General features: G+C 52.6%; 10 protein-coding genes across 10 annotated transcripts; 6 read left to right on the top strand and 4 right to left on the bottom strand.

Annotated features, from left to right (window-relative positions):
• Positions 1-409: 409 nt before the first annotated feature.
• Positions 410-2,753, top strand: IAQ61_002142 (uncharacterized protein; the record flags this gene model as incomplete). The annotated part of the gene is made up of 3 exons (XM_003833969.2): positions 410-1,982; positions 2,034-2,462; positions 2,533-2,753. The coding sequence occupies exons 1-3, from the start codon at positions 1,070-1,072 to the stop codon at positions 2,751-2,753; spliced, it is 1,563 nt and encodes a 520-aa protein (XP_003834017.2). The 5' UTR covers positions 410-1,069.
• A 422-nt stretch (positions 2,754-3,175) lies between these two features.
• Positions 3,176-3,672, bottom strand: IAQ61_002141 (uncharacterized protein; the record flags this gene model as incomplete). The annotated part of the gene is made up of 3 exons (XM_003833968.1): positions 3,176-3,221; positions 3,325-3,449; positions 3,625-3,672. The coding sequence occupies 3 exons, from the start codon at positions 3,670-3,672 to the stop codon at positions 3,176-3,178; spliced, it is 219 nt and encodes a 72-aa protein (XP_003834016.1).
• Positions 3,673-4,115: 443 nt separating this feature from the next.
• On the top strand, positions 4,116-6,181 carry IAQ61_002140 (uncharacterized protein; the record flags this gene model as incomplete). The annotated part of the gene is made up of 3 exons (XM_003833967.2): positions 4,116-4,288; positions 4,386-4,965; positions 5,016-6,181. 3 exons carry the CDS (start codon positions 4,116-4,118, stop codon positions 5,208-5,210), a joined length of 948 nt encoding a protein of 315 aa, XP_003834015.2. The 3' UTR covers positions 5,211-6,181.
• IAQ61_002139 (uncharacterized protein) lies at positions 6,182-7,572 on the top strand. The gene is made up of 2 exons (XM_003833966.2): positions 6,182-6,519; positions 6,575-7,572. Exons 1-2 carry the CDS (start codon positions 6,383-6,385, stop codon positions 7,380-7,382), a joined length of 945 nt encoding a protein of 314 aa, XP_003834014.1. The 5' UTR covers positions 6,182-6,382; the 3' UTR covers positions 7,383-7,572.
• Positions 7,573-8,323: 751 nt separating this feature from the next.
• On the bottom strand, positions 8,324-9,397 carry IAQ61_002138 (uncharacterized protein; the record flags this gene model as incomplete). Its single annotated transcript, XM_003833965.2, has 2 exons — positions 8,324-8,696; positions 9,369-9,397. 2 exons carry the CDS (start codon positions 9,395-9,397, stop codon positions 8,324-8,326), a joined length of 402 nt encoding a protein of 133 aa, XP_003834013.2.
• A 63-nt stretch (positions 9,398-9,460) lies between these two features.
• On the bottom strand, positions 9,461-11,113 carry IAQ61_002137 (uncharacterized protein; the record flags this gene model as incomplete). The annotated part of the gene is made up of 1 exon (XM_003833964.1): positions 9,461-11,113. The coding sequence occupies one exon, from the start codon at positions 11,111-11,113 to the stop codon at positions 9,461-9,463; it is 1,653 nt and encodes a 550-aa protein (XP_003834012.1).
• Positions 11,114-11,553: 440 nt separating this feature from the next.
• IAQ61_002136 (uncharacterized protein) lies at positions 11,554-12,673 on the top strand (the record flags this gene model as incomplete). Its single annotated transcript, XM_066095415.1, has 2 exons — positions 11,554-11,593; positions 11,643-12,673. 2 exons carry the CDS (start codon positions 11,554-11,556, stop codon positions 12,671-12,673), a joined length of 1,071 nt encoding a protein of 356 aa, XP_065954251.1.
• A 535-nt stretch (positions 12,674-13,208) lies between these two features.
• Positions 13,209-14,808, bottom strand: IAQ61_002135 (uncharacterized protein; the record flags this gene model as incomplete). The annotated part of the gene is made up of 3 exons (XM_066095414.1): positions 13,209-14,433; positions 14,485-14,672; positions 14,722-14,808. The coding sequence occupies 3 exons, from the start codon at positions 14,806-14,808 to the stop codon at positions 13,209-13,211; spliced, it is 1,500 nt and encodes a 499-aa protein (XP_065954250.1).
• A 1,221-nt stretch (positions 14,809-16,029) lies between these two features.
• IAQ61_002134 (uncharacterized protein) lies at positions 16,030-19,785 on the top strand. Its single transcript, XM_066095413.1, has 3 exons — positions 16,030-18,033; positions 18,090-18,623; positions 18,677-19,785. The coding sequence occupies exons 1-3, from the start codon at positions 16,531-16,533 to the stop codon at positions 18,821-18,823; spliced, it is 2,184 nt and encodes a 727-aa protein (XP_065954249.1). The 5' UTR covers positions 16,030-16,530; the 3' UTR covers positions 18,824-19,785.
• Positions 19,786-22,449: 2,664 nt separating this feature from the next.
• Positions 22,450-23,228, top strand: IAQ61_002133 (uncharacterized protein; the record flags this gene model as incomplete). The annotated part of the gene is made up of 3 exons (XM_003833960.1): positions 22,450-22,572; positions 22,623-22,853; positions 22,905-23,228. The coding sequence occupies 3 exons, from the start codon at positions 22,450-22,452 to the stop codon at positions 23,226-23,228; spliced, it is 678 nt and encodes a 225-aa protein (XP_003834008.1).
• Between the last annotated feature and the right edge of the window lie 253 nt (positions 23,229-23,481).

Below are 23,481 nucleotides of genomic sequence, written 5' to 3'. Positions count from 1 at the left end.
GCAAGCGCCCGCCTTCGTCCGATCGATCACGTCTCTATGTGTACCTAGTTGCGTGAGATGAGTCAAACTACAATGAAATGCCTTCAACATGCGCTTCAACAACACCACCGTTGCTCCTACCGGTATTGCAAGTGGCGCGTCCATGAATCTGATACGAAATTGTATATGCTTGTATACACGTCCATGGCCCTCGTGGAAGCTGGCACCCTCCAGATATGCGCTCATTTTGCGCAATCAAGGCTGAGTGATGCCTCGAACGATCCACCGCCAATATACCATCAACGCCAGAGCCGTTGTCCACAGATGCCGGCGGGCTTGAGTTCATCTTCAGAGACACGTTCTAGCTATACAACAAGGCAACTTGAACTGATGCCCCCCCCCCCCCTCCCCTCGTGCTGGTGCACCTACCGTGAGCCTTGTAGGGGACAGCCATGGCCAGACTTCAATGTAGCGGTAGGTTGGAGTTTGGGAAGTCGAATGTTCGCCGGGCGAGGAACCCGGTACAAGCAGCGTGAAAGCGCCTGACATGACTTGTATGATGGTAGCCTTCTTCTGTACTGTGATGCTGACTCTCCAGGTTCTGAACAGTACGGTATGGTATGGCCCAGTACATCCATTGAGGTTTGAGTGCATTCGTTCATCCAAGACAGCACTCGTTTGTCGAAGAAGAGGATACCAAAGGCCTGCAATGCAGTCGAGGTTTCCAAGGGGTTGGTCACCTCTTAGGCTATAAGGCTGTTTAGACGAGGTCGAGTCATGGTGAACTGTAGGAAGCCCCTCTGGTCTGCCTATGTGCTTGGTAGCGGTAGCCTGTGCCTGTGCCGGCACGTGGTTGCGTTCGCGCGGGCAAAGGCACGAGCGCTCCTGAACTGAAGATCCATGGCGGCAAGTTGGGAAAGCGCTAAACGTCTACGGTAACCGCGTTTGTTTACATCCGATCCCACCCTTCCACCGTTCCTTGCATCCTTTGCCGCCGCCGCACAACTGACAACCCCAAAAGCACTGCAACGCGCTACCCTTGCCAGACCCGCGTCACAGGTCGCGCCCCTCCGATAGAAATTCGCAGCAAATGGCACCCCGCAATGCGCTCACCAGCCTGTCCTTCACTGTCGACTCGGCCTCTGAAGACGAAATGACACACGACGAACTCAATGCGCTTCCCACCCCCGAATCCAATAGCGAAAACAAGGCGCCGAATCGCAAAGCCCGCGGCATCACAACGCAATCCAAGAAGACGGCCGTGTCTTCGACCAAAGCTGCCGCCAAAGGAAGGCCTGCGACGCGTCGCGTGAGCGGAAGCAGTGTGCTGGGTGTCAAGAAGATCAACGCGGCAGTCGCAAAGAAGGCACCTGCTAAGAGCAGGCGTAAGGCGCTAACTGAGCGCAAGCACGGCAACACGAGCGACACTGAGGAGGTCGACGAGTTCGAAGAGGAGCAACCCATTGCGCCAGTACAGCCTGCCAAGAGAGGCAGGCCGGCAAAAAAGGTACAGGAGGAGCAGCCTGTTGAGGCGCCTGTCCCAGCGAAGAAGGGGCGCAAAGCCAAAAAAGTGGCATCAGCACCAGTGGACGAGACAAAAACCAGCAAATCGGAACGCAAGCAGAATGCGCCTGAGCCTGAACCGGAGCCAGAGCGCATGACGATTCCAGAGACCCAGCCAGAATGCGAGGCCGATCCCATGGACATTGAGGAGTCCATTGAAATCGACGAGATACCGGAGAGCATGCCGCCACCCCCACGATCATCGGCTCGACGCGCACACGCACAGGCTGGCAGGTTGCGACAAGGCTCACATGGGGTCAGACGCACGGGAAGTGTATCCGATTCGGAGAGAGATCCACTCATGCGGCGGAAGGTTGGCGACCTCACGAGGAAGCTCGAGGCCATGACGGCTAAATACGAGGCACTCAAGGAGGCGGCATCCTCAGAGAAGGAGTCGACATTTGACCAACTGAAGAAGCGGATGGAGCAGACTGTGAAAAGTATGTCGCGCGTGAGGGCTGAGTAAAAGTCATGGCTAATATTTTCCATAGATCAGGACGCAGTCATCAAGGCTATTCGACAGCAACTTGCTGAGACCCAGTCACGAACATCGGATCTTGCGTCGACGAAAAAAGAGCTTGCTCAACTCGCCAAAGACAACGCACGCCTAATTTCCGAGAGCAAGAAGCTCACTGATTCGCTTGCTGCATCGCAGAATGAGAGCAAAACTCTGTCCAGTAAATTGGCTGCAGCCCGGTCATCAACGCAGCCAGAGACCAGGAATGTGCCAGGCAGTGCAGTGAAGTCACGAGCAAATGGTGTTGTGCTCCCTGGTACAGCTGAGGCCGCAAAGGAGGCTCAGCTGGCCAAGCAAAAGGTGGATCTGTACAGCGACCTGACGAACCTTGTTGTGCTGGGTATGAGGCGAAACGAGGAAGATGAAGATGTGTATGACTGTTTACAGACTGGACGCAATGGAAGTAAGTGCTGCCTTTGATACTCAAGACGGAATGTAATGTATGATGGCTCTGGTGCTAATCTATGTTGTAGCATTGCACTTCCATCTCACGGTCTCTGCCGGCAGTGAGTCTTACGAAGATACCGAATTTATATACCAGCCGCTGCTCGACGAGCAAAGAGACAGGGAACTATTGGACCTGCTACCAGATTATTTGACCGAGGAGATTTGCTTTCCGCGAGGGCAAGCGGCCAAGTTCTACTGCAAAGTTGTGGATTCCATGTCCAAGAAGATCATCCTTGAGGACGAGTGAGGTCCCGTACTATACAGACGAGGAGTTGTATCGGCCCAAGTTGTGCGGGAGTATGGAGCTTTGACCCGGAGCTTTGGGGTTTTGGAGGGGTTTTTTTTTGTTTTGGTTCCTAACGACTGGGCGCATGCTACGATGAATTGACGATACCTGGTGTTGGCGTTTGGTCTTGTGAATGTACGGTGTTTTGCGGTATTCTTACAAGTCAATGTACCTGTTCTGTATCGGTCATGGAATCACATCAAGTTGTTGTTATTGTTGTTGACGTCGCAGTGGATGTGGCGGCCGCTCTCTAACTTGCTGTTGGTACAATTGGCGTATCTACAAAGATGATGCGCTCATCATGCTTCCATCATGTGCATCCATCTGCTCCCCCAGCAACGTCCCCACTCCATCGTCATGAGTCGCTTTTATTGCTGTTGCCCCTAGTGCTTTCCCTCCACCTTTTCCGCGGCCTTCTTGACGTACTCCCTGCGGATACATTAGCCAGTCGCCTCGACTTGTTCCATGACTTCCGCTGCAGTGCCCTATTGATCCACCACGCGGCCTACTGACGGAACGTGCGGGTACCTACTTGACAAAGTTCTCTTCCTGAGGGCTCTTTGCGTTGATCGGGGGCTGGGAGACGTCCTCGGTCTTCTTGCCGCCCATGGCGAGCGCAGCACCAGTGAAGGTTATGCCGAGGGTTGCAATCGCAAGCTGTTAAACAAGCTCGTCAGCCATGTCTGTAACCCCATAGTAACTTCAAAGTCCCCCAAATGCTCTGTAAGGTGCGCCCCCCTCCAAGCGCTCTGCGCACGAACATGGCGGCGCAGAAAGCATACAGGTGTCGCATTCAGACTTTTCCTGCAGGAACTCTTCGGATTCAACGTACAACGTGCGATCCGACCTGGCGGCCGGCAATAGTGTACATGGCAACCATCTTGGCGGATGTGTCGGGAGGATGTGAATCGGATGGGAGCCGGGGGATAGGAGATGGCGAGGGTCAATGGATGGACGGCGTGGAGGCGTGGGTGGTGGAGGGAGAGGGCCGCTTGTGAGCTTGCGGCGGAGCTTCTGTTCGGAAGAGTCGAGGGGGGTCTTGGCTGTGATTTGTGTGTGGCTGGAGCCGGTGACTGCGCCTCACATGCCACTTCCATCGACTACCTTAGAGGACGGGGCCTACCGGTATAGTAGCAAGTAGGCTAGGGCCTATCTAATGATGAGATGATGTCGGATAGTGTGTGACGTCTGCACAACCGAGGGCCTCTGGTCAACATGTCTTGTCCAGGCAGGCAACTTCATACTCTAGCCAGCCAAGCAACTCTACAGCATCCCACCGGCGGCCATCTCTCCAATCCTCCATCCAATTGATCGCTTTCAGTCATGGCAAAAGATAATGGGCGCGGCGCTGAAGATGTCAATGGCACCATCGTGCCAGGGCGACAAGGCACCCGCCCTGACTTCTCCGTCCCGCCGCCGCGCAAGCAGCTGCCCAAAGAGCTGCAAGACACGCTCGACAATGAAGAGAAGCTCTGGGAGGTGCTATATGATGGGACGTAGGTCATGTCCCCGGTCTTGCACGCTTTTCCTGTTTCCCTTTCCTCCATCTACACACTGTGGCGCATCACGGGACTGAGCTCTCTGGCTTTGTAGCGGCGAAGACACGACCGATACCTCGATTCGATATGCCGCCTATGCATCGAGAATCCGCACCATCATGCTGTCGGCGCATCGATACGTCGCCTATACATCGGATATCGGAGAGTCGTTTCGTCCGGTTGCACACCCTTACCTAGTCAAGGGCGCATATGCTGTCTCGTGGTTGTATCTGGCAGGCGATGTATCACATGAGGGGTACAAGGCCTACTGTCGCAACCAACGGGTTCTGCACCCGGAAAAGTTCTTGGAAGAGACTGAGGCGACTCCGCAGACCACGGCTACAGGCCGAGACACTGGCCTGCTCGCAAGAGTGCAAGACGCAGCGCAGAACATGACAAAGACCGAAGGCCTCAAGTATGGTAGTGCTGGAACTGCACTCACTGGAGGCGAAGTCGTTGCTGGAAGAATACCTGCCATCGAAGACTACCGCGCCGTCATGGCCCAGCGAGCCCTTTTCCAAGCCGTCGCCTCCATGGGACTTCCCGCGTTTACCATACACAGCATCGTTCGTTACTCGGGAAGGGCGTTGAAAGATGCAAAGAACAAGACTCTTGGGACCTGGGGCCCTATCGGCGTGAGTTGTATGCAGTCCTCGATGAATGTTCAATTGCTAAAGACGCATAGCTTGGCTTGGCGGCTGTCCCATTCCTTCCATACGTCTTTGACGAGCCTGTCGAGCACGCTACGGAGTGGATATTTTATAATGCTTTCAAGACTTTTGGCGGTGACGCGGCTGTCGAGGGCCGACCTGTAACGGGTGCCAAGGAGTTGAGGAAAGAGGAAAACCTGACGGGCACGGGCAAGGTCAAGGAACTATAGTTTGTGTTCAGTTGTGTTCGTGATTCACCAGAACGCGATGCTATCTCCGCTAATTCAAATGTACATCAAGGTTGCCAACATCTAATTATTGAACATCGCTGTTAGAACGAGCCATGTTCAATACAGTCCTGCGCCATGCGTGCTTTAACCATGGTCGCATACTGCAACCTCGTCAAGCGGCTTCTCGGCCTAGACTAGACCATGGGTGAGGGTGATTCTCTCGGCAGTACCACTTGATTCTGCTCGAGATCGCTGTGATTACTTCAACGGGAATTGAGTTCTCGTCAAGTTTGAAACCTCTGTCGGTGACAAATTTTAAACTGTATCCTTTTAACAAGCTATACCTGCAGCGATATCGTTTTACATTTTCTGATTCTGGCCCCCGTCCGATAGAGCGTGTATATTTTGTTCATCAACAGCAGGAGCGATTACAGCGAGGGTCTATCCCCATGGGTGAAGATGTTTCGCAAGTATACATGAACTTTTGCAGAATAGAAGACATAGACATGTAGATTTTTCATGTCTTCTAGCACGCCTTGTTTACTGAGACTGTGACTCTATGCTGTCTGACATGTTGCAGCGGCCGAGACTGCTGATATCAGGCTTGCCAATACTCACTCTGAACTCAAATGTAGCCACAATGAAAGAGAAAGATTGTTTGGATCTAGAGCATTGCTCTACAGATCCGCAGTGTCCTTTTGTCTGGTGATTTCACTCCCCTTGTGTGGACTTGTAGGGGAACGAGAGCGCCGTGTGCAAAGTGTTTGTTCTAGCTGTCGTATGTCTCTAGAATTTTCTTAATTCTGCTTATGACACAAGCCGTGTGCACCCGATTCCTCTTTGGCGCTGAGGCAATACAGTGTGGCGAGGACGCGAGGAGTCGAGGACGATGGGTGAGCGCGCGCCACCTAACCCGGTCCTGTTCTTGTCTAAACGCGTCTCGGAACCCATCCGAGCTAGCTTCCGACTCCCGCTTGATGTGGCGCCTCACCGTCGTCAGCTCTTGTGGCCTACTCGTATGGCAGGTATGTAAGCCTTTAGCTTTCTCGATGCTTCCGAAGCCACTTGTGGCCCTTTGTAATGCATGCTGAGTATTCAAAGGTACTGCTATCGACTAGGCCTGCGTGCGTGCAAACACTGTGTATATATTCCCGGTCGCTTGCACCGCAAACATGGCTTCAACACCGCCCCTCGAGCCAAGCTACACCGAGATGAAGACGCGCGATGTTGAAAGTATCGGGGCTCATTGCCAGATGGAATACTGTCATGTACTAGACTTCCTCCCGTTTCGATGCGAGAGCTGCAAAGGGTATGTCCATGTCTAACGTACCAGTATGCAAAGACATGTGCTGAACAACAAACAGGACCTTTTGCCTCGACCACCGCACAGAACATGCACACCAGTGTCCCCAGGCAGGCGAGTGGGCTCGAAGACGCGCAGCCCTAAACCGCTCCGGTTCACTAGCACCCAAACCCTCGCTGTACACGCATGACCAACAGTGCGGCGAAACCACATGCAAGACACTCATCAACACATCCCGCATGCCCGCGAACCAGTGCGCAACATGCAACCGCTCCTACTGCTTGAAGCACCGCATGCCCGAGGACCACGATTGCAAAAACGTGCCACGCCGCGGGGCGGCCTCCGGGAGTGCAAGGCAGCAGACGATGAGCGCGCTTTCGAAGCTGAAGCTGTGGGCCGAGTCGAAACGGAAAGAAGACGAGCAGCGAAGATCAGGCCGGAAGTCAGGTTTCCTCGGACTAGGGGGAAAGAGCTCGTCGGCAACAGCAGCGGCCAGTGCACAGGCCGAATTCAATGCGCTCAAACGGACGGCAAAGGGCGAGGCAAGCGTGCCTGTGGACAAGCGGGTATATCTCCACGTCGAGGCCTCGGCCGATACAACAAAGGCCAAGTTTCCGACTGGGAAATTCTTCTACAACAAGGATTGGACCGTGGGTCGGGTGTTGGATATGGCGGCCAAATCGCTGCAGGTGCAAAATGTGAATAATCGCGGTGGCGGCGAGGAGGAGAAGCTCCGTGTCTTTCATGTAGAGGGCGGGCGGCTACTCAAGTTCAACGAGAAGATTGGGGAGCCGTGCAAGAATGGGAATATGATTGTGCTTTTGCGGGGTGTTGGGTCGGGAGAGGCACCTGATCTGATTGACTTGTGAAGGAAAGGCGGGGTTGTAGAGATGGCATGGTGGATGATTGCGAATCGTTTGGACGAGTCATCAGTCTTTGCGGGCTTGTTTTTACGCTTGAGATACCCGGCCTAGAAGATTTTGGGAGTTGAGAGAGAGACGATACATTCCATCTATGAGCATGGCGTCACCGCGTGAACTCGCACTGACTGGATGCATAGCGTGGTGATGCACTCAATCTGAATTAAATCTGCTAAAGATTGCCCGCGTGCTAAGGACATTGGGTTAAACTCCATCCCTTGACTCAATGTCTTGGGCTTGTGTGGACTTGCACAATATATGCCACGTGAAATGCGCTTGTTAGACTGCCAACCCGCTCATGTACATGTACATAGCCATGGACTCGAAGGCTGTGTGGTCTAGATGAGCAGAGCAGCAGACAAGGTGCGTCACCTTGCTTCTCGGCTACACCCAGATAACATCGAACGCCGTGCTTCCGACCCGCCACCCATCCCTTCCCTCCCTCCCTACCTGTTTCGTCATCCTATCACTACCTGAATGCCCAGCGCAAGATGCAGCTGACGGGGGCATCGATACGGCGTGCCGAGTGCAGCTGCGTGAGCCAGGTAGCATCGGGCATATTCTGTAAGCCGAGTCGTGGTGGGTTACCAGCAAATCAGCTGCCGTGATTCTCGCGGCACGAATTGCCCGTGAGCCCGTGCATGGTTGTCGTTGGACATGACGCGATTCCCTCTCAGACAGATATGCAGGACGTTCAGTCGTCGCCCAGGTCAAAGTTGCGGCAGCGCAGGCCGTGTATGCGTGTGGCCCAGCCATAGCTTCCGAGGTTATTGACGCCGTCAGGCACGGTCAAGTATGTGTCCATGTCGCCTTCGCAGTCGTAGTTGCTGTTGTAGTGTCAATAGAGTGGGCACGCACGCATGCATGCATGACTGGCTGGTAGAGGCAACTTACTCGTAGAAGCGACAATTCCAGGAATCGTTGCGTTGCAGCACCGTAGCCACATCGTGTCCTCCCACAAGAATGGACTGTACCAGGCCGTCGATGAGGTTGTTGTCCAGCGATAGACAGACGTTGTTGTAGGCGTCGACAGATACCTCGGAGAGATAACCAGGCGCTGCGAATAGTTGCACCTTGATACGCCCGCTCGTGACTGTGTCGTCGCCGGTTGCGAGGCCCGCACCTAGCGCCAGTAACAGCGTCGTCGTCGTCCTTGTCAAGGAAAGGCCGCGCATGTTCGCAAATCGCAAGCCAGGAGCGGCGGTCGTGATACAAGCCTGGGCGCTGACGCTGACGGGACGTTGAGGGCCGGCGCGCTGAAGCCTGTTGGTATTCGCGTCCCGGTGCGGGTCAGGATCAGGAGCCAGGGCCAGGGCCAGGGGGTCGCGTGTGTGTTCCAAGGTGGAGAGGTTTAGCCGTGGGTGAGTGGTGAGTAGTGGTTGGAGGTTGTGGGTGGTTGTGCGTCAGCCAGAAAGCCAGGAAGGCCAGGAGAGAGAGAGAGAGAGAGAGAGAGAGTTGGTGTATGTATGACGGCGGGTGCCCGCCCGGTTGGCTGTGGCTGGATGGCAAGGGCTGGCCTGGCTCCTCGCTCCCAGCTCCCGAGGCGCATCGGCCATTGTCCTGTAAGTGCGTACTAGTAAACTCATGTGATTTCATGGGACCTCATGGGACCTCATGGGACCTCGTGCCTCCAGGTCCGTGTACAGACTCAAGCTTCGGTGACACCAGGCATAATACTAGAGTAGACATCATCATCACTGAGCGTTTGGGAGGCGTCTACCTTTACCATGTTACGCAAGTGGGCAAAATGCAAGCAGGGGTGAGCCGAGCGTCAAGCTTCGCAGACAAGTAGATTGATCCCGTCAATCAACCAGCGCGCCATGGATGCCTATTCGACACCCCGACATGCTTGTTCCAATGATACCCAGGTACATTGCACAGCCTACTACGGTACATACGGCCCCTATGAAGCAGCGCCCCCCCGCTGATCTTTACGGCCTGGCGCTTGGACTACTGCCTTGCATGCAATTGTGCTCTCCTCTTCTACAATACTACTCAACTCAACTCAATGACCATGACCATGACCATCATCTCCCACTACCTCCATCAAAGCCAGAACGCTGCTTAAAGTCCTGCAGCCAAGTAGGATCGTCGGCTACCGTCTGGTTCCATTTATCGTCTCCATCATAGAATAACAATCGCCGACTCTCATTCTGGAACATCTCGTCGGTAGGTATGATACCCTGTAACATCCGCTGTCGAGCGAAACGACTGAGGTGGCTACTCAGAATGTCGGCAAAGGTCGCTGTATCGACTTCCTGTTGCGAAGGCATAAATTGCACGTTGGAATCAGGCCAACGTTCACCTGCATCCAAGTCTGTGGTCTCTGCATCTCTAGCTTGCGTGGCTTCTAGTTTGACGTGTGCCAGTAGCTGGTTTGTGTGATCAAGAGCTGCTGGATCGGTTGCTGAGAACGGAACCAGAGTGGTAGATTGAGATGCGATTAGCCACGGTGGGAACGCTCTCGTCACACGCGCAGCAACAGCAGGCTCGAAATCGTGATCTCCCTTCCAATCCGCCATTGTCTTTCCTTCTCGGTAATGGGCAGCAAGATGATCCGCACGTTCATCCCAGTTGCGCAGCGCCATGTCGCAGAATCCACACCGAGACTTTACTGGCATGGACTCTACCTTCCAATCATCAATCAATGGCAAAGTCTCTAGGCCATGAAAGAGCCGTAGGTGTTGCACGAGATGGTCTTTCCGACGAAACACTCGTGGAGTGGCTCGATCCTCTAGACAGGCCGCATGGTTGTGCTCTTGCAAATGCTCCAGGCTCGGATCAAGAACGTTGCAATATGCACAGTGCACTCTTCCTGTCAAAGGCGATAGCACAGAGCCACCATTCGGCGTGCATATCCACTCCTCCATGTTGAGATGAAGCGACTTTTCATGCCGCGCCCAGTCATATTTGTGCTTAAAGGTATCGCAGCAGAAAGTGCACTTGAAGATACGATCTGCGGCAGACATGTTGCGCCCCTTTGCTTTCGCCTTGACACGCGACTTGGACGTCTGACTGCGGCGATTCGAGTGAGATGCTACGGATTGGCTCGAGTTGCACGAGCGCAGAGAGGATTCGCTTGCAGCCGAGTCAAGGCTTGTTGTCGACGAAGGCCCACGGTGTTTGCGAAAGGCATCGCGACTCGATGGCCTGCTGTGTTGAGGAGAGATACCGAGGGGTCGACCATCAAGGGCATTGCAAATGGCAGATAGCGTGGCTGCTTCATCCTCTGGAGGTGAATTTTGCCAGCGCTGCATAGTAAGCGGCTGCGCTTCGAATGGACGAGGGCTGATCCCCGGGCTTGCAATCGCCACTGGGCTACTCCTGCTACTATTTCGACGTAGAACATACTTGCTCCGCCGCCGAGGCAGTGTATGTTGACGATGATGTACCGGTCGTTCCTGTGGCGTGCTCGTCTGATACGGGACCTGGTCGAACGCGCGATTAGGAGCTGGCGGAGTGTCGATCCTAGCGGCCAAGGTATTGGCGAAATCATACGCAGAATCCAAGTTGCTGTTGCTCACTTGTTCGGTCGCGTGTAACGAGGAGTTGACGTCAGGAACATTGAGTGAAAAGTCCAGCGAAAAGTCCAGCGCATTGTAATCAGGCATCCACAGAGGATCGAAGAGCTCTTCGTTCCAACTGGGTGCTTGCCATTCACTTGACTGTTGGTCAGCCATAACTATCTTAACAGAGTCTGCAGCAAGTTTTTTTTTTCTTGATGTTGACAGCCCGTCGAGTCGATCGAAAGCCGAGACGTAGGTAGCCGCTTGGCAACGCCCGAAGTCGGCGCTGTTGTTGTTCGGGGGAGTGTGGACGGCTCTCGTGTTCGAAGGTAATGTCGTTTGATGATGAATGAATCTCAACTTACCGCAGCAGTCCACACTCTGTACAGCATGTCCATCCTGACTGGACTGTGGGAACAACGAGGCACGAAAGCAGCGGGGCAGCTAGGCCCGGATGTTCGCCTTGCCGAAAGTGGTTTAGCCACTGCCAGTGGCCTATCTACCGTACCATACCCCGGTACTCTACTCTACGTAGGTGTGGCATCCAACACCCACGCATGCTAGTCCTTCCCACTTGACGCTGTCCCACAATACGAATACGCCTACAGTAACACATGGCGCAAGAAGAGGCGCCTGTTCTGGAGGGGGTTTTTGGTAAAACGTCCAGGCCAACGCTTCAGCACAGTCGCTGACCGTTGTGTAGCTGTTGCAAAGCCAGCACATGTTTCTTCTGGGGATGTGCTCGAAAAACTGCAAGCCTGTTTCGCATCTTCTCAGACCTTTGCACCTCTCCTTCAATCGCAACCTAGAAGACCAAGCAAAGGCAGCGATCAGGTCTTCAAGCTGGGTCATGGAGGTACTTTGGATCCGCTTGCTGCAGGAGTGCTGATCGTTGGCATCGGAAGGGGCACAAAGCATTTGCAGCAGTATTTGGCTTGCAAAAAGACGTATGAGACTGTGGTGATGTTTGGAGCTAGTACCGATACCTATGATTGTACTGGTGTGGTTACGGAGAGAGCAAAATTCGACCATGTCGTGCAGGAGGAGGTTGACAGTAAGCTGGCACAATTCAGAGGCACAATCTTGCAACTACCGCCAGTTTATTCCGCATTGAAGGTCAACGGGAGAAAGGCTCATGAATACGCGCAAAAGGGTGAAGAGCTACCGCGGCCTTTGGAAAGCCGGGAGATGCACGTAGATGAGTGTACACGTTTGCACTGGTATGATGCGGGACAGCACGAGTACCCATGGCCCGGAGAGCAAACTCCAGCTCCAGCTCCAGCAATCTGTGTCAGGCTCACGGTCAGTTCCGGATTCTATGTGCGTAGCTTTGCACATGATTTAGGCATTGCATGCGGCTCGCGCGCTCACATGGTAGGACTGATTCGTACCCAACAAGCAAATTTCACACTCGGCAGGGCGGCCGAATCAGAGGATCTGACACCCGCGATTACCTTTGCGGATCTTGAGGTAGGTGAAGACGTCTGGGGACCTAAACTTCGGTCGCAGCTCCAGGCCTGGTGTCAAGCAAACCCACAGAGGAAGGGCCACGTCAATGGCAGGGAGCAGAGCACAAAGGACCGGATTCTGATGGAGAAGGCGCAGCGGCCGAAGCAAAGGTTTAGGGGAGAGTGGATTGCCGAAACTAAGCAGGAGAGGATTCTCCAACAAGGAGGAAAGTTCAAGGGCAAATGGGGCAAGGAATTAAGCAAAACAATCTCGAATAATACGTAGAACTGTAGTAGTTAAATAAATGAAAGTAATTTTATATACAAAACGAGGGTTGGTACTAGTAGTTGAGTTATAACTTATACAGAGTACTCACTTTAACTTGAATCAATCATATTGAATGAAAAGGCCCCAAACTTTAATTACCAGAATAGAGCAAAATATAGACTCCAAGGGTAATTACTAGAAACTCAGGGTATATTAGATGCCTGCTGCTGTCAAACAGTCAAGCGCAAAATCTGGATTCATATCCATATCCCTAATCCACGACAGCCCAGACTCGCTGCTTGCATCCTTCATGAGGGAAAGGGGAAGTGCGGGTGGTGGGCAGGGGATGAGGGGTTCGAGGAGGGGGTTAGGGAAGTGGAAGGGATTGCTGGGATGGAGGAATCAGGTGGTTGCTGAGAGGACGTTCTAGGGGATTGGTAGACGCCTGTCCCATCTGAATGCAATGGGCTGTTGCAAGGGATTTCTGTCCACATCATATTTACATCTATCTTCCGTAGCCAACTTTCGAAAACGCTGAAGGACACGTAATAGATCAGCTCATGCGTTTTACACACGCAATCCTCAGATTGGCAGGCAAAGACCAAGTCTCCTCATCCCATTTCCACTTGTCCCCATGATCATCCTCTAGCTTCACCTCCCACTTAGTAACCACTTCGACCACAATAGCCTTCATCATAAGATCCACGACATACTTTCCCAGACAGACTCTCGGACCAAATCCAAATCTCCAGTAGCAATATCGCACGTCTTTGGCGCGTTGCACGCCGCCCTCAGCCCACCTTTCTGGTCGGAAAGCAGTGTTGTCAGGGGCCCAGACAGGATCGCGGACGTTGAGTGCGTGGGCGTCGACTACAAACTTTGAGCCTGCGGGGAGATAGAAAGCACCCACTTGGCGAGCGGTAGGACAGGCCTGTGCGACGGAGAAGGCGGCTACGGGCCGAAGACGGCTGCCTTCGAGGAGTATATGGTGGAGGTAGTTGCTCTGCGACATGAGGTAGGCTTTGTTGGTGTCCGGGTCCACACTTGCATTTTTGATTTCAGAAAGAAGTCGTGTTTGAACACGAGTGTAGGCAGCGATGAATACAAACGTCCAGGCCAATGCTCCGATAGTGACGTCCAAGTTGGCAAATAGCATCTCGTCGAGTGTTTGTAGTAGAGCCTCCCGTGTGATTGTGCCTCGAGCTAGGTGACTGTACATGTCGATGATGGGTGCTGCTTGGCCTCTTCGTAACGCTTCCGCATGAGCATCATCATTCCACTTGCCCCAAGCCTCCTTGAAAGTGCGCATCTCGCGGTTTGCCGTGATGGGAAGGTGGCTCGCCCAGGTGTAGCGAGTGACTCCCCCACGAATCATATGCGCAAAGACCGAGTCTCTTCCAGGAATGATATCTATCAGTCTGCGCTTCAAGTCTGCCGTCAACTCACCATACAAGATACCTGCGAGAGCGAGAAAGGGGTAGATTCTGAGATCTGCGGCAGGATGGAGCAGCCACTTTTTCGACAACTTATTTTCCATCAGGCCGGCAACATGTTTACTGGCTTCTTCAAGCACATGCTCAACGTACGTGGTCGATGCCATTCGAGTAAAGGGCGCCTCGGTGGCTTTGCGCAAAGACTGCCATTCCTTCTTACTGACAAGTCCAAGACATACACCGAGAAGCTGGTACATGTAGTGTCCACTGTCGTTGGCGCTAGCCTTGATGTGGGTATGAGAGTCACGAAATACCGTCTCTATGTCAGTTGGGTTGGTCAAAATGCTAACACATGTCAACAGTGAATCTGAGCCGTGACAAGGATAGGAGACTTGCATTTCTCCATGGAATCCTGACCAGATACGATAGATCGAGCCGTACTCAGCACCCCATCGGACGCTATTTTCTCGGCCGTGAAGATACTTCTCAACGTTGCCTTGCCCATTGGGCCATACGAATGGTAATGTTGGTAGATTCTGACGGCCGTCTACCGATGTAATCGGCTCTCGCCATTTCAAGTAAAACTGTATACATGTGAGTACTGTCGAGGCCAGTCCTTGGGCGCCGTCCTACCGTCAAGACTCTGGATAGAAGGTTGAATCGGCGTGATGCCAGCACAAGGGCCGCTACCAAAACACTGAGCACAATGGTCGAATACATGGCCGAGATGAAATTTTGGCTTCGGGGAAATGCTGGGCGTAGCTTGCCGACTCGGGTGAAAGCAGAATGAAGGCGCTTCTTATCAGATTGAATGACAACAGGCGATCGCCTGAAGTGGCAGGCGAGAGAGCAGGACGATCAGATAATCGAGCCGTGTCTTGGCGTACATCCATGGGGTCATTCCGTGAAGCACACTCGCTTGTCCCATGGCGACAGATGTGATTGTGTTGATAGATTGATTGGACGGCCTTATGCCGGTGGGCTAACAGCTGCAACCAAGTGCACACCAGACTGGATCGGATTCAGCAGACCCCGCAGGCAGTGATGAGGTGGGGTGTCGCAGAATCAAAATGAGAAGTCTGCCAAAAGGTCAAGATTCTGTGCTTGTCAACCGTGTACAGTCTGTTGCTTGAGATTTTGGAACGAATGATGGTTTATCGGATTGATGAAAGTGTATGTAGTACTAGGCACTGTCGATGCTCGCAGTACAGTATAGGAGTGCATTAGCGTCCACACAGAACACACAAAAAGAGAATTTGATTCCCTGACCTGGTGGCCAGATGTGGGAGGCGATTTCGGAGTGATTTTTTTGCTTTGTTGGTGGCTCACTTACCCACCATGGAATGGTAAAGCATTTTGCTTCGTGTGCAGTACCTATAGGTACGTACTGGGCGTGACTAAGCCGTTTCACTTTTGAGCTATACCTACCTACCGGTAGTTACCAACCACACTGCTTACTGGTACCTCTAGCTGTATATGACAATTTTTTTGTCTTGAGGCTTATGTAACGGCTGATGCAGTAGGTAGGGGTAGTTTACTGTGTATGTATTGTTCATGGTGTGGTGGTAGGCACAATCGAGATCTGCGCCGGGATGGGTACCAGTGTCTAGTACTTATGGAGGCATTGTATCTACATGGAGTGCTCCACTATGATACAATACAATAGGTACCATATTTATACCGTGCCTAGGCCGATGAGCTTTTCTGAGTGGGACGAGGATGGATCGGGAAGACTTCCGCGGTGAGGTCGTTGCCGCCATTGGTCCAACAGGAATACGAGAAGAGGGATCTGCATTGGCCAAGCCATGAAGTCCAGCCAGCCAGAGCGGTCAGGCAAAGGTTGGGTTCGAGTTGCCAAATTGGGCCGCTATTCTCACTTTTAGTATTGTACGTAGGTAATTTGCTATAGGAAACACAAACAGGCACTGCGGGGAGGGGGAGGGGAACGAAAGGTCTCGACTCTCGACTGCCTACTACTCTTGGAGTCTTAGGTAAAAGAGTACCTAGTCGAGCACAAAGGTGAGTATATATGTATTGTACACACAATACACACAGTCCAGACTCTAGAGGACGGTGTAGCTTACCCACACGTGGACTGTCTGTATACCTATTGCAGACATTCAGTAGTATGTAAGTGTCTGTCTGGCTTCGGGCCGCTGACTCCACCTGCGATCCATCACAGACAGACAGACAGACAATGCGTGGGTTCACGGCTTCCCACGGAATCCATGTACTCGCGGCACGTGAGATGGGTACTGTGCTAGCAGCTACTGTGGGTATGCGGTATGTGATCAGGACCGGGTTCTCCTATAAGACTGTTGTCGCTGCTCTACATCAATCTCCCCAGTCGTACTGTAGCTGCCATCATTCAAGAGGTAGAGGTTACGCGGATACGCGCACACGAAAACAGCACAGACAGACAGGAGCAGACATTGCTTCTCAATGGAGTCCTCGCCGACCCGTTCCTGCCGATCCTCCCACCCGGCCTATGACGATGACGCTGCTCACGAACTGCAGCCCATTCAGCCCTCCAAAGACGAGCCAACGTCAACGTCGACGACAACATCAACGCCAATGACAACGACAATCACATCGACATCGACGCCATTGCCATTGCCATGGACGACTGGCAAGACGCGCGTGCGCTTCAACAGCGCTGCTGATACCGCTACCGACGTCCCAGAACCTCCCCCACTGCAGGATCACCTTGCCCCCCCAGTGACCAGCACTGGCTCGCCCTCGCATAACAGCGACCAGCACACGGCCGAGGCCGAAGAGCTGCTTCTTGCACACCATGAATACACCCACGGCCACACCAAGGACGTCTGCCGGCCGCCTCCACAAACGACCTCCTCTACTGACAAAGGCAAGGGCCAGGGCAAGGGCAAGAACAAGACCCACCAGGGCGAAGACGAGGACGAGGCCTATGCAGTGACGAGCAGTACCAATGGCGGCATCTTCTACCAATTGCTTCAGGCCTACAGAACACCCATGCCACCGCCATCACCATCAGTTCCTGCCACGACAGCCGACACCCCCTCTGAGGCCGGCAGGGTATCGCCTGGCCCCCCATGCGCATCCTCATCAGGCGCGGCCACACCCTCGAACAGGCGCAAGTGGTACAAGGCAGACAAGGCCGTTCCCTCGCAAGAAACACTGGCCACACTCATTGGCGCCTCAGCCAAGCTGGCGAATCCCAACATGGAGAAGCAAGACGCCGCCGTGCGTCCTCGCTACCACAGGCGCACCAGCAGCGGCCTCCTGGCCAAGGTGGTCAAGGCCAGGGAAGACCAGGATGTGCGCATCAAGGTCCACGTCGCCAACATCCTCAAGCGCCAGCAATACATCATCCGCATGTGCCGCGCTCTCATGCTCTTTGGCGCCCCAACACACCGACTCGAAGAGTACTTGGCAACGACTGCCAAAGTGCTCGAGATCAACAGCCAGTTTCTCTACATCCCCGGTTGCATGCTGATTTGCTTTGATGACAGATATTCTCACACTGCAGAGGTCAAAATGGTCCGTACCGTTCAGGGCGTCAATCTCGGCAAGCTCAAGGACACGCATGACATCTACAAAGAGGTGCTTCACGACCTCATTGACCTAGATGAAGCTCTGGCTCGTCTCGACACCATCATCAATGCAACAGACTGTCATCCCGTCTGGCTCACAGTCATCATGTATGGCCTGGCAAGTGCTGCCATCTCCGTCTTCTTCAAGGCCCGCTGGGTCGACATGCCAGTCATCTTTGTCCTAGGTTGTCTCCTAGGTCTCCTGCAGCTGGTCATTGCGCCCTTGTCTAAGACGTACAGCACAGTGTTCGAGATTTCCGCCACCATCTTGATGAGCTTCCTTGCCCGTGCTTTTGGAAGCATCAACAACGGCAACCTCTTTTGCTTCTCGGCCATTGCCCAGAGCGCCATCGCCATGATCCTCCCAGGCTGGGTTGGTTCCACTGGTCTTCTCAGCTGTACTTCATAATGCTAACCCCTTCCCCACAGCTCGTCCTCTGTTCAGCCCTTGAGCTACAGTCACGCGCAATTGTACCCGGCTCCATCCGCCTCGTCTTCGCCATAATCTACTCTCTCTTTCTGGGCTATGGCATCACTGTTGGTACAGCCATCTACGGCGCAATAGACTCCAACGCCACCAACTCGACACAATGCCAGAACCCACTGAATCCCTACTGGAACTTTCTCTTCGTTCCCCTCTACGTCTTCTTCACAACCTTCACCGTCCAGGCCAAGTACAAGCAGATGCCAGCCATGGTCCTCATAGCATTCGCCGGTTATATTGTAAACTTCTACGCAAACAAGAAGTTTTCATCCAGCGCACCCATCGCCTATACATTCGGTGCATTTACCATTGGCATCCTGGCCAATTTGTACAGTCGGCTACGTCATGGTGTCGCCGCTGCCGTCCTACTCCCTGCAGTCTATGTCCAAGTACCCGGCTCGCTCGCTTCGAGCGGCAGCATCAACTCCGCCCTAAAGACAGCAGCAGCGCTGATCCAAGGCTCTAAAGGAGCAGTAGACGTGAGTCATGTATGATATAGCGCGCTTGGACCGGGACTAACACCACAAGTCAGTCTACTACGGACAGCTTGAACGCTATCGTTTTCAACGTTGCAGCGTCTATGATTCAGATCGCTATAGGTATTACCGTTGGACTGTTCATGGCAGTACTACTCGTTTATCCATTGGACAAGCGACGCAGTGGCTTGTGGACACTGTGAGGTATCCCCCCTTGTCTTGCTTTTCTCTGTATAGCGATGAGGCATTTTGAAACGAACCGAAAATATAGCGAAAGTTGCGCTTTCGCTCGCTAATGCTCTGTAGTAACTCGACAGCGAGATTTTCAAGATTACTGGCACTTCTCCTGGATGCGTGGTGTCAAGGTGAAAGCCAAGGTAAGCCCCTGCCAATTATTGAGCCATCCGAAGACCACCCCAAGCAGTCATCGATCTCCTTTGCAGCAGCAGCCCATCAGTCCATGACTATCTGCTACGCAACAGCAGCCATGCGATTCAGATTCCGATTTGCCCAAAGTTTCCACAGAACGACAGCGACCAAATGTTGCTCCTCACACTCAGCAAACCCGTGCGCCACTCACAATGCTCTCCCCTGCAAAGTTCGGCCTGTCCCCGATATGAATCCCGCCAGTCGCCACACGCCATGCGCCAAAGCCTGCCCTTGACGCATCCTACCATAAATATGTGCCTTCCATCTACCCTATGCGTCCGCAGCATAGTCCCGGAACATATGCTACACCAATCCTGCCCTTTGATGCGGTATTCAATTATCGTAGGGCTCAGATGATTGCTGCATACGTACCTTGCGCTCCGATCATTTGCATGACATTTTTTTTATGATGTGTAAGATGAATCTTTACGCCACGGGCATGCAGTGGTCCATGGTATGCATCATCAAGGAAGTTGACAAGGTCTGTTATTCTTCATGCGCTTGAAGAATCCTGCTGGGACAACCAAGTTCCGCGATCGCTCAAGGTAAGTTGACACGATGTCATCATTTCCTTGCAGAAGACACGAACCGCTCCTGTAGTCAGAAGATTCGAGGGCTTGTTAGGGATGCAAAGGCTCCTGGGAAGGAAAGCATTGTTGTAAATTGCGCAGTAGTTACAGGTTTTCATAGTATCCATAACAACCATCAAGCAAGCCGCACTGAATTGGGACTTCTTGCCCGACCTATAGGGACTAAAATGCATACCAGCAGGTGAGAACATGATGAGGAGCTACACGTGAGCATGAGTTCCGAGAGAATTGTGATGGGATACCACCAGCCCAGCTCGGACTAGCCATAGATGAAAACCAAAAGTTGGGCTGACCAAACAGAGTATGCTAAAGCGAATTGCAATGCCATGTTAGATTGATCATGGCTGGAATATTTCGGAATATTCATTCTAGCATAAACACCAAGCCACATCAGAGAACCTTTCGGATTGGTTACCATACCAGCCACACAATGTGATTCTTTGGCCACATGCTGCATGCGATAGGCAAGCTGAAGTTGTGTTCAATGGCCTTAAAGATAACACCTACAAAATGCAGCGTAGAAGCAATAGAAACCCAAACAGGCCTCAAGGGCGGATTGCTGGATCTTATCGTACAAGGGTCTGATTCGATGGTTCCCCGCTGGCCCAATCAAAGATTGGCCATCCCTATAGGGTGGCTAAAACATAAGACGAAGGTGCATTACCAGCTACGGTGCAGAGACAACACATGGTTGTCTCTGCAGCGGGACAGCGGCATGGCTGATGTCGTGACGCGGGGTTCGCCGGGTAGGTACCATAGTTCATGTAAATCACCAGTTGATTAAATCACCAGTTGATCTAATCGATTCCAGTCAGATGTATCAATCTTTACATACACAGAGCAGTATTTGAGATTGTGTCTAGTAATTGCCAGTGACGGGATACTGTCATTAACGGATAATCTAACCAGCAGCATTACAGACTGAACGACTACAATCGATATCCGGGTCCAGGGAACGCAACTGTTGTTTGGGAGCGTTTCCCTGGTGCTTCCTATCAAACTGCGTTTCTAGATGCATGTCATATCCCACAAGGAATCGTAATTTAACCTTGAATGGCGAATTACCCTGCAAGGCATGTTGCATCTGGTGACGGCGGTAGGCTTTTGCTTCGGATGACTATCAAGCTCCGACTTGAGCCGGGCGGCAAAGGGGAAAATCGTAGTTTGGGAATCGTTGGGGCCGTGAACCGGGCCGTGAACGGAAGATGAGCAGCGATACTTCATATGTAAGATGACCGACCACAGTTTCTAAGAAATGCCACAGGGCTACTGATGATAGCATCGGGTGGCTGACTCAGCATGCTGTGATTGGACACATGATCGAAATTGCTAGCACAGCCGCCTGCTCAACTTGTGCTTCCCCCTCACCGATCCAAGTTCCAACACATACATATCTCGCTGCCTACAGCCTGTCACTTCACGATAACGCAATACACGGTAAAACACGGAGCGCAGTCTCTTGGTTGGGCTAGCAATTACTACCACTAAACACCATTCTAGCATTCGCGATATTGACCATGTCAAGGAGACAGTACGAGCAATACTGCAACTGAGGTATACTGACATGGCCGCACAACGTCATATCCATAGGCCCAGAAGATCATGCAGGAAGCGTCAAAGACCTACTGTACATTGCATGGAGCATGTCTATCCGAACAGAAGGGCGGTGACGGCTGCTTACACTCCATCTGCACATTGGATCACTCCTGGTTAGCCTGAGCTCACACTTCGACCGAATCTCGGCCTGCGAATTACAGCAACGAAGCGTGAGACTCTGCAGTATGCTACCATCTTGGTGCCTCCGAGTTGTGCCCTTGCATAGTACATATGGAATCTCCTCAGGTTTATCGCAGCCTTGAATTGTGGTCAAATCCTAACAGGTACTACACTCCTCTGCTGCAAGGCCCATCTGCTTCGGCATACATACACAAGGCTGGATACAAGACCCCAGCAAAGACACGGTATATTGTGCCCATGACTCAAGTTACCAATCAGGAAGATGAAGCTCCCGGTTGCTATGCCTTGGTTGTCTTCAGCCTTACACTGCTTTAAGCCCAAACGGGGCATTTCTTAAGCGGGGCATAACTTCCAGAAGCCATGTCTTATTGTTAGACAGCAGGAATTACATGGCCGGCACACTGCGCGCCTCGCTCGTTGGGAGCTGTCAAGGTGCAGCCCCCATGGGACGCCACGATTTTATCAAAGACTCGAAGCGGTTTAGTGCTCGTCTCCAACCACCGTTGCAAGCACACCCTTGTCCTCCAACTGTCGTTGTGATACTCAACGAACCACTCGAGGACGAGAATAGCTTTTCTCGAGATGCAGCCCGTACTGTGGGACCATAATCCGAACGACTTACTCGGAAGCGAGGATGGAATACTACGTCCATTACAGCGGCTTTAGGCCTGTCCTCTTCCCAGCAGCCACCTTGTCAAGGGTCCATTATGGCCGTTAACTGCGGACAAGCTTGCAGGCTTGCAGCAACGCACTCCAACCCTGCTCCGTCGGTCGGCTGCCATCGCCAGTGCGTTGACGAGTAAATACCGCTGAGCAATTGCGCGTCCTCTTACCAGTTGTATAAGTTCTCGACTTCCTCGCCATTGTGTAAGCCTCTCCCCACCATCTAAGCAAATTTATCTTTCGACATCCAGCACAACCATCCATTCACCCCAAACTCAACAAGCCCTGGGATTACTCGGTCGCAGTTGCTATCCTATAGTGGGACGTTCGAAGCTGTAACTATCGTGGAGCACGTGCACATACTATACTACCTTATCCTCCAAGACATCTCGAGGAGATAGACCGCCGCCATGGACTCTGGCTCATTCGAATACTGGATGGCGCAGGGAACCTATATCGCTCCATCGCATCAAACCACCGTATTCGACATGCCTCCGGATCTCGCAAAGGTTCCAAGTCTGAGCGGTTCACCTGTAAGTCTAAGCTCAAAGCACCGAACTCTCCTGTCACTGAATCGTAAAAGGTGTCTCCCACATACGAATACTTTCCTGCGCCAATACACCACAGTTTCTACCCTCAGATTGTAGACGAGCAGATGCAATTTGGGTCATATCCCATGCCAATGACCCCATCAGACTTTGGATCCGATCATGACAGTCCATACTGCAGTCCGCGGCCACCCCAACATAGGGAACCAAGTCTCGTGCCAGTCCACAGCTCCCCATCGAACGAAAGGACACACACAACTTCCGGGGTAGGTTGATTCTGACATCTGTTCTGAGTGTAGGAGCTGACCGGGAAACAGCGTCGACGAGCCCAGAATCGTGCGGCTCAGCGGGCCTTCCGTGAGCGCAAAGAAAGGCATGCCCGCGACCTTGAGGCTCAACTCTCTGTACTAAGCCAAAAGTACGCTAAGCTTGAACTATCACATACGGAACTCAACGGCGCATATGAGAAGCTGCTGAAGACCGTTGAGCTACTGCTACAAGATGACGATGCCGAAGGAGATGATGAGGATGGAAAGAGCACTCGTCAAAAGAATAGCAGTTCAGATACTCTCAGAAAGCTGCTTGAGATTCTTCATGGCGAATTCAAGAGCGTGACACCTGTAAAGACAGAGAATGCCTGATACTGTATCGTGTTCGCAATCGGTCCATGGTGCTTTGTGAGGAGCTAACTTTCTTTGCCTTCTCTATACCCTTTGTTACATTGCAGTTGTAGCCCTTTTGTCGATCTCATAGTTACGGCGTTTGGAAAAGGGTATGCTTTGTTACGCTTATCATGCGAGGAAACCTATGGGTGCTTTTGAGAGCAATCCGTTTATGCATACGGGCTTTACGGGTTGTAATTTATTAAGTATATACAAGTCAACATCACTCAGT

This window comes from Plenodomus lingam, assembly GCF_022343315.1.
Source record: "Plenodomus lingam strain CAN1 chromosome Unknown contig_14, whole genome shotgun sequence".
In the NCBI taxonomy this organism is placed as follows: Eukaryota; Fungi; Ascomycota; class Dothideomycetes; order Pleosporales; family Leptosphaeriaceae; genus Plenodomus; species Plenodomus lingam.
The sequence above is the reverse complement of the archived record's forward strand: the minus strand, read 5'-3'. Positions and strand labels throughout refer to the sequence as shown.